The following is a 13,960-nucleotide window of genomic DNA, read 5'->3' as shown; positions in this document are numbered from 1 at the left end:
GGGTGTCTGGGTCCTGGCCTTTATTTCTTTTGGCATTGAGATACCAGGGGGATCTCCGCCACGGCCTGGTAGGTGCCCCCTGACCTCCCCACGCGGCACAGCCAGAGTTTCCCCAGAGGCTGGCTCCCCAGCTCCTGCCTTGGGCTGAACCCAGGCTTGGGGAGGCCGACTTGGGAACCCTGGGGCACCTTGGCCAGGGTGAGGTGGGGGTGTAGCCCCCTGCAGGGCTGCAGCACTCTCAGCCCCTCGGCCTCCAGCCTCTGGCTGAGCACTTGGGCCATGTTCTCCAAAGGAGGGTCGGGGGGAGCACAGAGCACACGAGAGCCCAGGAACACCAGGCGCCTGAACCTGAGCCTCTGAGGGATCTGAAGCCCGGGGTCCGAGAGCACGCCTCTGAGTGCGTCGACCGCAGCCGCCACCTCCCCGGGGCCCGCCAGCCTCAGCAGGGCCACTGTCAGGTGCAGGGCCTGAGCAGGCACTGTGAACGCCGCGCAAGCTGGTGCATTTCGTACCAGTTCTTCTTGGACCTTAGCCACCCCGGCCTGCAGCTCAGCCTCTGTCACCATGAGGGCCACGAAGTGCGTGGGGCGGGGCCGGCGAGGGCCCACGGCCCCGGCTGCTCCACCGTCCACGGGCCAGACCCCGGGACCCCACTCCACTTCCGTCTCAGAGAGGCCTTCCGAGGGCCTTCCCGGGGCTACCACAGCCGGCAGCTTCCCACCCGGGGGCTCCAGGTCCCTGGCAGCGGCGGCGGCTGGCTTCAGCGCCCTTCTTGGCTGCATCCACGGGGAACCTTGGCCTCCAGGGCCGCCCAACTCCCGCTCCTGGATCCTCGATAACGTCCCTGCCAACGCCAGGCGCCCAGCTTCGGGGCCTCCGCCATCCGGGGCCAAGGCGGCCCGGAGTCCCGTCCAAGCTGGCTGTACGCGCCCTCCCGCACCGGTGCCAAGACGGGTCGCAGCTACACCGTCCTGTGCGCCTCCGGCCCCGGCCGTGTCCCCACCGCTGAGCGCACCTCCGGCCCCGTACGCGTCCTCGCCGTCACTCTCGTCCCCGGTCCCGGTCCCGGTCCCATGCACGTCCCCGCCCCTGTCTCCGCCGTCGTGCGCGCCCCCGGTCCCGTGCGCGTCCACGCCGTTGCTCTCACCTCCGGCTCCATGCACGTGCTCGCCGTCGCTCGCATGCCCGGTCTGGTGCGCGTCCTCGCCGTCGCCCTCCTCTCCGACACTGTGCGCATCCCCGCCGTCGAGCGCGTCCAGGATGGTGGACCCGCGGCCCGCAGCCAAGCCCGAGCCGAAGACGAGGTCCGTACGCGAGGCGCGGTCCCACACCAGACGGCCGCGGAAGCGGAAGTAGCGCACCCGGTGCTGCGGCACGGCCAGAACGCCCGGCCCGAGCGCCGCCAGAGGCTCGTCCCAGCAGAAGGAAAGGAAGGGCTTCTCGCGCACACCCAGGAAGCGGTCGACGTAGCCCACGGAAAAGTCGGCCGGGTCGAGGCGCGGGTCCCAGCGGATGCGCTGGATGACAGCCGCAGCCGTGCGCAGCGGCGTCTTCTTGGCTTTGGCCTCTGCTTCGGGCTCGCCTCTAGGCTGCGGCGGCGCCGGCGCCCCGGGGTGGGTCTGGCGGCAGCGGGCACCGAAGCGGCAGCGGCCCTCCAGGAAGAAGCGGCAGGCCGGCGGCAGCGCGGGTTCCGCGCTGGGGGCCCCCACGGGCGGCTCCGGCCCTTCGGCCGCCGCCATGGGAGTGGGGTGCGGCTGGCGCGCTCGCCCCGCTCAGGCCGTTCCCGCACCTGGGTCAGTCCTGCCGGCACGGGCGCCAGGCACCGCTGTGACGTCACGGGCGAGGCTCAGGCCCCGCCCCGACCTGGAAAGCACCTCGCGCGTGAGACGGCCCTCCGCGGTGCCCTGGAGGCGCCTGACCCTTGCAGCCAAGCGGTTTTTATCTGTGGCCCCGGCCCCAACCCAATAATTTACATATGCGGCCCCGCCCCCACAACCCAAATACCTTACAGGTGCGGCCTCGCCTCTTCTGGCCCCTTAGTGAGCTTGGCTCCGCTACCTAATGATTTACAAGTGCGGCCCCGCCACTCTTGCTCCTTAGAGAAGCTGGCCCCGTCCCTAGTCCAGTGCTTTAACGATGCGGCCCCGCGCTCTCTTGGCCCCTGACGAGCTGGGCTCGCACACCCCGCACGCCTAATGATTTGCATGTGCTATCACGCCCCTCCGGGCATTCGTTGGGCCTCGCCCTCCGCGGGACAACCGGACGCCTGTAGGCTCAGAACGAACTTCGTAGCCCGGATTTGGGATGCAACTGTCGCCCTCAGGATGACACAACTTTGGGGCGTCCCTTTTCTACGGGGACCACGCCTCTTCCCGGCCACTTTTCCTGTGCGGCCGCTCCCGGGGTAAAGGACAGCTCGCCTGGGCTGGGTCCACTGGAGACGCGGAGCTCACGGGGTCACAGCCGTCGGCCGGCCCGAGGGAGCGAGTCAGGCCGGGCCCGGGACCGCGTCCGGCAGGCGGCGGCGGCGGCGACGCGCAGCCAACACTGCTGAAAAAACCAGGCTGTGGGAGCGGCCACTTCGGAACCCCGCCCCTGGGAGGGGCACCACCCAGCCACGCCCCTGGCTCTCTTAAAGGGGCCGCATCCCATTACACCAGGTTAATCCTGAGACCTCCACCCACCTGGCTGGGACCGGAACCCCACGTGACATACCTAGCTCTTAAAGGCGCCAGGACCTCATCACCCCTCCCCGTCCCCCCTTCCCACATGCAAAGTAAACAGACAAAACCCGGGGCACAGACCTTGTCGGTTTATGTATAAAGAAGTGGGGAGCTGGACGGTAAGGGCGCAGGGAATGGGGGTGCCTACAGGCCGATGACGTCGTCCAGCTCGAGGTCCGCGTTGGGGAGGCAACGGGCCCTAGGGTGCTGCGCCCCGGGGCCGGGGTCCACGTCGGGCTTGGCGGCAGCGGCGCCCGGGCGTTCCGCGTCCATGACGCCCAGCACTGCGTCCAGCATGGAGGGGCCCAAATCCAGGTGGAAGGACAGCAGCGGGTCGGCGGGCGCTGGCGCGCGGAGGGCGGGCGGCGGGGGCTGCGGCACGGCGGGCGGCGGCGCGGAGCGCGGGGCCCCCGCGGGCGGCGGCCGGGGCTCAGGGGGTGGCCCGCCGCCGTGGCGGCTCAGGAATGAAGTGTCTCCGAAGGCGTCGCCGCCGCGCCCCACGTGCAGAGTGTGCCGGAAGTCGCCGAGCGGCGCGGAGATGGACAGAGCGCCGCGCTCCGGCCGTTTCTTGGGCTGCGCGGGGCCCAGCTGCTTCAGGACCGGCATCTGCGGGATAGGGACGGGTTAGCACGGCCTACCCCGGAGGACGCTACCGAGGCCTTCCGTGTTCCCAGCCCTGGGCGTAGCACGCCGTTCAGAGGATGCTCTCCATAAGTACAGGATGATGGTGGTGGGATCACTCCCATTTTACAAGTGGGGAAACTGAGGCTCCCAGAGGTCCGAGGTTACAGCTGCTTGATTCAAATCTCAGACTCAAATTTAGGTCTGCCCATATGTTAATTCCACTAAGAACTAACGTTTGAGCTTTTATAGGTCAGAGAACAAGCAACATGCTTCACCAAGCCTTTTGGACTGCTTCCCAAACTTGACAGAAACTCCAGCTTAAACACAGGGCCATCCACCATGAAGACAGGGCGGACTCTGTCCTTTGGGTGCAACAGACACAGTGCCCAGGGCCCGCCACATTTCTAGAGGCCCGCACACATGTTTAAACGTTTTGTTATTATTTTTTTGAACCTCTTGTCCTTTACTGAGGCCACTGGTCCCCAGCTCCCGCAGGGCAGGGACACGGGCCCAGGTCTTCCTCTCCAGCCCCGCCACCTTTGGGGCCTGCAGAGCCCACAAAACCCCGGGGAGCACAGATGAGACCCTCCCCCTCAACACATGGTGTACAGAAGCCCCTTCCCAGACGGGGCTGCCGTGTTTTATTTTAAAACGTCTGGATTATGTTTGCCTTTATACCAACGCAGTCGTAAAATATATTATATATATATATATAATTACCTCCATGAAAGCTTTGCCTAGAACATACAAAAGTCATCACGTAGGCTGGCCTGAGGATTGTAATTTGGGAGATTTAGGGTGGGCCTGGGAAATCTATATATTTGCACAGCATTTTATAATTTGAATAATCTGGTTTTGAAAAAAACATATAAGTCTTACTTCTTGGAAAACAAGAGTAACAATAATAATCATGCAAATTTTCCTGTGTTAAAACATGGCAAGAATGGCATAAATTCCAAACGGGCAGCTCATGAACTGTTAACTAGGTACCCTATAGCTACATGACTGCATCAGACTCGATGGTAAATAGATATGCCCGCCAACCTTTGCCCATATCCTGGAACTTGGCCGTTTCTATGGAACTTCTGGGAGGGACTTTGATGACCTTGTACTTTTGTTTTAACAGTCACTGTTATTATAATAATAACAATTTTAAAAAAAACCTTTCCATTTGAATTGAAGCCCCACCCTTTGCCAACTGGATGAATTGGGATAAATTATGTGATTGCTCTCTGTCTGTTTTCTATCTGGAAAATGGATAAAATGACACTACCTTCCTTGCAGGACGCATAGAAATACTCAAAGAAAACTATATTTTTAACAGTGCCAGCCAACTGATAGTGTTGGGGAGGGGCATGTGTTCCCAAACAAAACTGTGGAACAAAATTTAGATCAAATCCTATGAAGCAGGCAAAGCAGCCAGCCTTGTCCTTTCAGGGACCAGCACCATGGGAAAGATCAGTGATAACGTGGAGAAAAATTAAAGCCAAAAGGATTTGAAATAATTGTAGATGGATATGTTCTGAGAGCTCCCTTCTCCCCTACCCAAACACACACACACACACACACACACACACACACACACACACACGCACACACTTTACAGTTACTTCTGGAAAAACCAGTCTTGATTTACCACCTCTGTCGTGTTTCTCAAACTTCCCTGACCTCAACCTAGATGAATAAATATATTTTATTGCAATCTGGCACACAGTCACCATTCCTTCCCCACCCACAACCACACCCCCCCCCCCACATAAGGGAAACAAACATTTTGTGAATTGAGACCTACTCTTATCTCATGCTAGGCACTCAGTTTCAATTCTATTTTCTTATTTATTTAATAACTAACTAAATAAATGCCTGCATGATGCATTTACCCTGCACCATGCAGGATCTTAGTTCCCCGGCCAGGGATCGAACCCACACTCCCCCCCGCCCCCCCACCCCACCCCCCCGCAGTGGAAGCACGGAGTCTTAACCACTGGACTACCAGAGAACTCCCTATTTTTCTTTTTTAATGCTGACCTCTGCTCATTCATGAATCTCAATCCACAGTTTAAAAAAAAAAAATCCTGTCTCAGAGCTAGCAGCACCCCTTATCCCTGGGCAGTGGTTCATAGTTCAAAAGAGCAGAACTCAGAAAGCCAACTGCCCAGACTTGGATCTGACTGTGCCCACTGCTGTGTAACTTTGGGCAAATTACTTAACCTTTCTGACCTCACTTGCTCATCTCAAGAATGGAATGACGCTCATATAATAATTCAGTCTCTTGGCAAGAATTGGGGAGATGTTGCCCATGGAAAGTCTTAGCACAGTAGCCAGCGCACAGCAAATGCTCAATAAATGCTCAGTGGAGTCCTACTTTGGATCATTCTCCCCTGTCCCAGAGAAGGAAACAGATGCTCAGAGATGGTACATGACTTGCCCAAGGTCACAAAGCCAGCTCTGTGGGACTCCAGAGCCCAGAGTTACTGCTTCCACTGCCTGCTGTCCCTTGAACTGGCTCCTCCCTGGATGGCTCTCAGCTATTGCCTCTTCTCCCTGCCCACCCCCTACCTTGCCCCTCATCCCATCCTCCTATCACCCTACAAGGTGACATCACTGACATTTTCCAGCGCTCAGCAGCATATTAAGATCTTGGTTTCTGACACCAGACACAACAGGTTTGCCATTGCCTTTCTGTGGGACCCGGAACTAACTTCCTCAGCCTTAAGCCTTAGTTTACTCCTGAGAAATGGGAAATCAGAATGCCTGTTTGCAAGGGGTTGTCGTAGAGTACACGCATGATGCTGACATTCTATTTCCCGAGAACTTATTCTGGGCCAGGCAGGGGTCTAAGTGCTTCACACAAATGAATGAACTCATTTAATCCTTGGAACAACCCAGTGAGGGGAGACCGCTGTTATTTTGTCCCTTTTACAGATGTGGGTGGCACCTGAGGCACAGAGAGGTGAAGTGACTTGCCCTGGATCACACAGTAGCAAATGTTGGGGGCTGAATCTGGAACCCAGGCAGACGAACTCCGGCGTCAAAGGATGATGTGATACTGCTCACAGCCCCCAAAGGATAGGGTGCGCAGACCCATGGAGAAAATAATGTTTTGACATCAAGGCCAGGGATTTCCTACGCCCTTGACTGTGTCTGCCTGTTTGCTTTGCTTTTTCCCATTCTAGATAACAACGAGTTCAAAATTGTTTTTGAAAGCTACCACTGCTCCTCGCTAGCTCTGAGACCTCGGGGGCCAGTCACTCCACTTCTCCGAGCCTCCGTGTCCCCTGGAACAGAAGGCTCTATCTCCCTTGCTGTGTGCTTGACGCAATGAGGTCACACTCGGAAAAAGGCCGTCACAGGCCCAAGCTCTGTACAGAGGGGCTGCTGTTGTGACAATCTGAAAGCAGGCAGAGAGCGGGAGCCAGGATGGGACCCTGGGACGCGGTGATCGCGCGCACTCGCTAAGCCGCCTTCCTCCCGCCTCCACCCGCCCCCTCTCTTTCCGGGCCGAGGCTCCAGCTGCAGGGGTGGGGGGCACAGCTGGCTCACCTCTGTCCTCTCCGGGCCCCAGCCCCGCCAAGAGGAAATAACAACCCACTGCAGATCCAGCCCGACTGGTCCTCAGCCCTTTGGGACAGGCAACAAGGAGGGTGGGACCCAGACGGCGCAGGGGGACCCGCGATTGGGAGCCCCCGACCCCCTCGGGGCTCCAGTGCGCGCTTCCTGAGGCCACGTGGCTGCGGCCCAGGATTTCAGCAGCCGCGGCCGCCGTCCCTTTGGCCGGCTGTCCGGCTCCCCTCCAGACCTGACCGGGGACCCTGGGCCACCACTGCCCCGTACCTCGTGGTCCCCGCTGAACCAGGCAGGCAAACTCTCAGGCTCCGGCTCAAGCTGGGAACCCCGTCTTCTTGGTTCGGAGCCCGCCTCCGCCTCCCAGTCCCAGGCCCGCGCCTTCTTCCTTCTTCCTCCGGGCGGGATCTCACCTGGCAAAGGAAGTGTCATACGGAACCTGGAGGGGCATCCAGGACCCAGGCGGCCGGGCCCAGAGTGCCACCCCCTTCTCTCTTAGGTTCCAGGAGTCCTGGCTCCTAGCTCTCTTGATCCTTAGCCTCAGGAGTCCGGACCCCCAGCCCCTCCTCCCTCAGACCCAGGAGTCCAGGTCCCCGGCCCCTCCTCCCTCAGACCCAGGAGTCCAGGCCCCCGGCCCCTCCCCCCTCAGACCCAGGAGTCCAGGCCCCCGGCCCCTCCCCCCTCAGACCCAGGAGTCCAGGCCCCCGGCCCCTCCCCCCTCAGACCCAGGAGTCCAGCTCCCCGGCCCCTCCCCCCTCAGACCCAGGAGTCTGAGCCCCAACCCGGGCAGACCCTGGCATGGAGTCCCTTCTTTACCTGCACCGGAATCTGAAGTGTCAGCCCCTCTCGGGGGCCATGGTAGGAGCCCAAAGGGGCGCAGAGTCACGCCCAGTGCAGCTCAGTGTGTCTGGGGCAGAGAGGGTTAAGGCGTAGGTCCCTCCCAGCCTTCCTTATCCCCCAAAAGTTTGCCTCTAGGATTTAAAGGACTAGGAAGTAGCGGTGGAAAAGCTGAGGCCCCTCCGGGCTGAGTGTGGGCCAGGGGAGGAGGCTGGCACTGGGTGTGCGCCCGCCCAGAGAACACGGCAGACGGGGCGGGGGATGGATGGATGGACAGGGCGGCCCCCAGCTCGGCCCCTCCCCCTGCCAGCCTGGAATTTCCTGAAACTGGGGAAGTCTGGCTGTGTAGAAGAATAATTTCTTCCAGATTGCAGCTGTTGAGGGAGTATGTGTGGGCTTGAAAGAGAGAGAGAAAAACAGACAAGGTCAGGCAGTAAGACCAGCAAAAGGATGGATGTGACCTCGGAGGGGCAGCTCTCACCCTGCTTTGGAGAGTTCCCGGGATGAATATCCCTGCCGGGAGCGACTCGTCCACAGAAAGGTCATGACATCACCGAGTGCCAGTGCCTAGCGGCGACAAGAAGAGTCAGATGTGGGTGTGAGGAAGATCCCTCAGCGGCCAGTGTGCCAGAGGGCCTGACCTGGGGGAGGCAGAGGCCCCGCGGAGGAGGCTGGCTCCGCGGTGCGCTGGGGCTGGGATGCTGGGGCCGGAGAGGGAGAGAGTTAGTTTCATAGATAACAAGGAGGTGTGGCTTGCCCTGAATCTTGAAGGAGTGGGACAGAGACAAAAAGTGACAACAATCCAGGGACTTCCCTGGCGGTCCAGTGGTTAAGACTCTACGCTTCCACTGCAGGGGGCACAGGTTCGATCCCTGGTCTAGGAACTAAGATCCTGCATGCCACGTGGCGTGGCCACAAAATAAAAGTTTTAATTATTTTCTATTGACGTTAGCTTCACATAACATAAAATGACTCATTTTAAAGTGGTATGTAGGGGACTTCCCTGGTGGCACAGTGGTTAACATTCCACCTGCCATGGGTTCGAGCCCTGGTCCGGGAAGATTCCCACATGCCGCGGAGCATCTAAGCCCGTGCGCCACAATACGGAGCCTGCGCTCTAGGGCCCGCGAGCCACAAGTACTGAGCCCACGTGCCTAGAGCCCGTGCTCCGCAACAAGAGAAGTCACGGCAACGAGAAGCCCTCACACCTCAACGAAGAGTGGCCCCTAGAGTTGGCAACTAGAGAAAGCCCGTACGCAGCAACAAAGACCCAACGCAGCCAAAAATAAATAAATTAATTAAATAATAAATTAATTAATAAAAAATAAAGTGGCATTTAGTACATTCACAATGTTGTACAACCATCACCTCTATCTAGTCCCGAAACGCTTTCATCTCATCAAAAACAGAAACAAACAAAAACAAAACAAAAAACTCTTGTACCTGCTGAGCTGTCAGCTGGGGGCTGGTCTGCTCCAAGAGGCTGCCTGCATCCTTCCGGTGTTTTCCCTGTGTCTGTCCTCTGGCAACGGTAAGTTGAGCCCCTCTTATGCTTCAGGTGTCCCTGATTTGCAGGCCTGCCCCATCTCCCTCCTCCCTCCAGCCAGAAAAACTCCTCTGCTTTTAGGGCTCATGTGATTTGGCTCGGCCCACCTGGAAAACACAGGCGTTATACATATATCACCATCGGTAATGGAGATGTATTCATATATGACCTGGTAATCAGCACAAGCTAATACAGAAGTATACATAATTTATGTCAAGGAATTGGGAGTTTGCAATGCTAAGGGCTGGCAAGCCTGAATTCCATAAGGCAGGCTGGAAACTCTCAGTCAGGCTAGGAGCTGACGCCTCGGTCTTTGTTTCTGGTTTGGTTTGGTGGTTGTTTTGAGCCCCGCCGCGTAGCATGCAGGATCTTAGTTCCCCAACCAGGGATCAAACCCACGCCCCCTGCATTGGAAAGGCAGAGTCTTAACCACTGGACCGCCAGGGAAGTCCCTGATGCTGTGGTCTTTAAGGCAGAATTTCTTCCCCATTTTGCAGTGAAGGCCTTTCAACTGATTGGGTGAGGCCCACCCACATTCTCGAGGGCCATCTCCTTTACCTAGAGTCAGCTGGGTATAGATGTTAGTCACACCTACATAACGGCTCCCCGGCCATACCTGGGTTAGTGTTTGGTTGAACAACCAGGTACTACAGCCTGGCCAGGCGGACAAGTAAAATGAACCATCACGCCAGGATAATCTCCCCGTCTTAAGGTCCCTAACTTTAATCTTGTGTGCAAAGTCCCTTTGCTACCTGATACGACATATTCATCGGTTTCAGGGATTCATGCCTGGGTATCTTTAGAGGTGCATTCTGTCTACCCCAAGGACCCTCAGAGGGCAGATCCCGGGGGATGGTGGCGTGGCCACCAAGCTGGAGAGCCTGGGAGGAGGAACAGGTGTACAAGAGATGCCAGAGGCCATGCCCAGAAGAGAGGAAAGCAGGATCGGCTGCACGGGCAAGCGACCTGTGCAGTCTTGGGGGTCGCCACGCCTAGAAGGGCCCTCTGCACTTGGTTTCACGGTTTGCTCTATCTTCACATTATTAATCATTTTGAACAAGGGACCCCACATTTTCATTTGCAATGCACCCCGCAAATTAGGTAGCTGGTTCTGGGCTGAAGTGCGGGAAGAGCAGGGTTCTGGGATGAAGCAGCTGAGAAGGGTGACATTGAGAGATAAGAAAAGGGAAAGGAACTTGGACCAGGGCCGGGCAGCAGCCAGAGAAAGTGAAGGAGGAGGAGAGAGAAGGGCTGCAGAAGCCCTGGAAGGACGCACAGGTCCCCTCTCTGCAGTCTCAGTCTGATTTAAAAAAAAAAAAAAAAAAAAAGATCCACTGGATTTAATAGCAAGCCAGAGGTGACTGGTGGCCAGAGTGAGAACTGCCCATGGGGGCTGGGCAGGCGTAAGCCAGATTGTGGCTGGGGAGGCGAGGGAGAGAGTGAGGAGATGAAAAAGTGCAGAGGACTTGGGAGTCTGCTGTGAAAGAAAGGAGAGCAAGACAGGACGGATATCCGGGGGGAGAGGGAGGGGTCAGAGAAGGAGTTTGGTTTCTTTGCTCGGTTTGGATACACTTCCTGCTATTTTGTTTCTTTTTTGAAAAAGTAATTTTTAGTTACATAAAGGATATCCTCCTTGTAAAGAGAGAGAGGGAAATAACCCTAACTAATAAGGTTTTTTTTTTTACATAGACATTTTTTTAACATCTTTATTGGAGTATAATTGCTTTACCATAGTGTGTTAGTTTCTGCTTTATAACAAAGTGAATCAGCTGTACATATACATATATCCCCATATCCCCGCCCTCTTGCGTCTCCCACCCTCCCTATCCCACCCCTGTAGGTGGTCACAGAGCACCGAGCTGATCTCCCTGTGCTATGCAGCTGCTTCCCACTAGCTATCTGTTTTACATTTGGTAGTGTATATATGTCCGTGCCGCTCTCTCACTTTGTCCCAGCTTACCCTTCCCCTTCCCCGTGTCCTCAAGTCCATTCTCTAGTAGGTCTGTGTCTTTATTCCCGTCCTGCCCCTAGGTCCTTCATGAACATTTTTTTTTTAGATTCCATATAAATATGTTTTAGCATACGGTATTTGTTTTTCTCTTTCTGACTTAACTTTTGATGACCTTGTCCAATCCAAGCCCCATGAAATTAGTTTGCAGTATCCCTTTCCAACTGGGCTGGGCTCTTACAAACACACAGACCAGCGATCCTGCACCTCGGAGCTCTTGGCATTTGGGGCTGGATGGTTCTTTGTGGTGGGAGTATCCTGTGCACTGTGGGATGTTCAGCAGCGTCCCAAGGCTCCACCCACTAGATGCCAGTAGCTTCCCCCTCCCCAGGATTTAGACGACCAGCATTGCTTCCAAATGGCCCCTGGAGGGGGGATACTGCCCCTGGTTGAGAACAGCTGATCAACATGGTGCTCTAAGAAAACACATATTAAACACACATTTTAAACACACAAAGGAACTTTTACTGGACGGTTTTGGGCTACCACTTTTTCCCACTTGGCAGTTTCTTTTGGGACTCATTCATTGCCACTACATACAGACTTAAAGAGGGGGCTTGAGCTTCCTTCAGCATTTGGAAGAAAGTATATAACAACAGTAATAGCAGCTAACATTTATCAAGGGCTTAGAATTTTTTAGGAGCTGTTCTAAGATCTTTCCACATGTAACCTTAATCTTTGCAATAACTCTATGGGCGGGAGGGGGTTGGTATTATTATTCCCACTTTACAGATGGAGAAACTGAGGCACAGAGAGGGTTTTTTGGTTTGTCTCTTAACTTTTAGGGAACTTAGCTAATGCAGCCCTAAAGTTGCGCAGGCAGGATTTGAACTCAGGCAGGCTGACCCTGACTCAGAAGGAGAGATGGAAGATATAGGAGAGGTAGGTTCTATAAAGGACAGGACCCCCAGGAGCAGGGAAGAAAAGGGTCTGTCCAACAGAACTTTCTGGAATGATGGGACTGTCCAGTACAGTAGCCACATGTGGCTGTTGGGCACTTGAGATGTAGCTAGTGGGGCTGAGAAAGTGAAATTTTAATTGTATTTAATTTTCATTGATTCTACATGGAAATAGCCACTGGGGGCCAGTGGTCCAGGTATCGGGTAGCCCATGTCTAGAGCACTTGAGGAGGGTTTAGCCCAGGGCAGCGGGGGCTGCCTCTTGAAGGAGCAGGTGGAAGGATAGAGGGGTGACTGCAGCCTGGGTCAGTGTACAGGTGGGGCGGTGCTTCGGGGGCTCTACTCCACCGGCCTGGATCTGGGTGAGGCAGAGGCAGGGGTGGAGGAGGTGAGGCGTTCAGCTGTGCTGGGAAGGGAGGGGAAGCTGGTTCAGATCCGAGCCCCAGATGAACTGCAGGACGAGTCTGCTGAACACCTGCTGTGTGCGGGCTCTGTTCGAAGCACTCCATCTTATTACCTCATTTAGTCCTCATATCAACCTATGAGGCAGGTGCTGTTATTATGTCCATTGAGCAGATGAGGAAACGGAGTCAGCATGGCAGGGCCTCTACCAAAGGCCACGGAGAGCAGAGCCCACAAGCAAGGTGACCTATGCGTGGAGTTTGGGCATTTCCCCAGCTTCTCAGGAGTGGGCAGACGATGCTGAGTGGGGAGTGACCCAGGGTTTGGGTCTTCCCATCAGGAAGTATTTCCAACAACCCAAAGGACTTTGAAAGAGCCTCATCTAGATGCAGCGGGAGAGAGGAGGAAGCCAGAGAGGGTAGGGACAGACGGGGTGAGAGAGAGAGCGAGGGAGCGAGGGAGACAGAGAGACAGAGACAGATGACTTCCCTGGCGGTTCAGTGGTTGAGACTCCACGCTTCCACTCCAGGGGGCGAAGGTTCGATCCTCGGTCAGGGAACTGAGATCCTGCAAGTCATGCAGTGAGGCCAAAAAGAAAAAAAAAAAAGAAGAGCTGGAGACAGGATCTGTGCCAACAGAGGGAGCCCTGGGAGTGCAGCCAGTCTGGTGTGAGCTCTGTCTCTGGAGCTCCCTCCTCCTTCCAGCTGAGCTGGCGCCCAATGCATCCCCACCCCCACCCCCCAACACACACAGCTTGCAAGGAGTTTTCTTTCTTTCCTTGGTTTGGATACATTCGCTGCTATTTTTGCTTCTTCTTTTGTAAAGTAATTTTTAGTTACAGAAATGACACCTGAATACATCCTCCTTGTAAAGAGAGAAAGGAAAGATTTTTTTCTTTTTTTTGGCCACACCTCACGGCTTGTGGGATCTTCGTCTCCAACCAGAGATTGAATCTGGGCACTCGGCAGTGAGAGCACGGAGTCCTAACCACTGGACCTCCAGGGAATTCCGCTCCCCCCCCCCCCCTTGTAAAGAGAGAAAGGAAAATAACTCTAACTAATAAGGTTTTAATGACCTCATCCCATCCAAGCCCCATGAAATTAGTTTGCCGTATCCACCTTCCAACTGGGCTGGGATCTTACAAACACATAGACCAGTGTTTCTGCACCTCAGAGCTATTGGCGCTAGGGGCTGGATCATTCTTTGTGGTGGGAGGGTTGGGGGCCATCCTGTGCACTGTGGGGTGTTCCCAAGGCCCCACCAACTAGATGCCAGTAGCTCCCCCCTCCCCATGGTCTGGACAACCAACAATGTTTCCAAAGGACCATCTGCAGTTCCCTCCCCCTCTGGTTACAAC

The 13,960-nt window shown here is 55.9% G+C and overlaps 2 protein-coding genes across 24 annotated transcripts in view; both read right to left on the bottom strand.

Annotated features, from left to right (window-relative positions):
* Positions 1–13: 13 nt before the first annotated feature.
* LENG9 (leukocyte receptor cluster member 9) lies at positions 14–1,880 on the bottom strand. The gene has a single exon (XM_079906922.1). The coding sequence runs from the start codon at positions 1,737–1,739 to the stop codon at positions 21–23; it is 1,719 nt and encodes a 572-aa protein (XP_079763048.1). The 5' UTR covers positions 1,740–1,880; the 3' UTR covers positions 14–20.
* Positions 1,881–2,810: 930 nt separating this feature from the next.
* CDC42EP5 (CDC42 effector protein 5) overlaps positions 2,811–13,960 on the bottom strand; it is a 231,634-nt gene continuing 220,484 nt past the window's right edge. For 19 of the 23 annotated variants that reach the window (XM_079906965.1, XM_079906956.1, XM_079906968.1 and 16 more), the window contains 4 exons: positions 9,192–9,401; positions 7,728–8,315; positions 7,182–7,324; positions 2,811–3,329 (listed from right to left, as the gene is read on the bottom strand). In XM_079906965.1, coding sequence (XP_079763091.1) covers positions 2,868–3,329 — 462 coding nt within the window. In that variant the 5' untranslated portion in view covers positions 7,182–7,324; positions 7,728–8,315; positions 9,192–9,401 and the 3' untranslated portion in view covers positions 2,811–2,867. Of the gene's footprint in view, positions 3,330–7,013; positions 7,436–7,727; positions 8,316–9,191; positions 9,402–13,960 lie in introns of those variants that run through there. The other 4 variants (XR_013825239.1, XR_013825240.1, XM_079906967.1 and 1 more) reach the window with 3 other exon arrangements.

This window comes from Stenella coeruleoalba (assembly GCF_951394435.1).
Source record: "Stenella coeruleoalba genome assembly, chromosome: 20".
In the NCBI taxonomy this organism is placed as follows: domain Eukaryota; kingdom Metazoa; phylum Chordata; class Mammalia; order Artiodactyla; family Delphinidae; genus Stenella; species Stenella coeruleoalba.
The sequence above is the reverse complement of the archived record's forward strand: the minus strand, read 5'-3'. Positions and strand labels throughout refer to the sequence as shown.

Bases quoted from the DNA above. Each gene is read 5' to 3' on its own strand.
- LENG9 (XM_079906922.1), bottom strand. From the start codon at position 1,739: ATGGCGGCGGCCGAAGGGCCGGAGCCGCCCGTGGGGGCCCCCAGCGCG.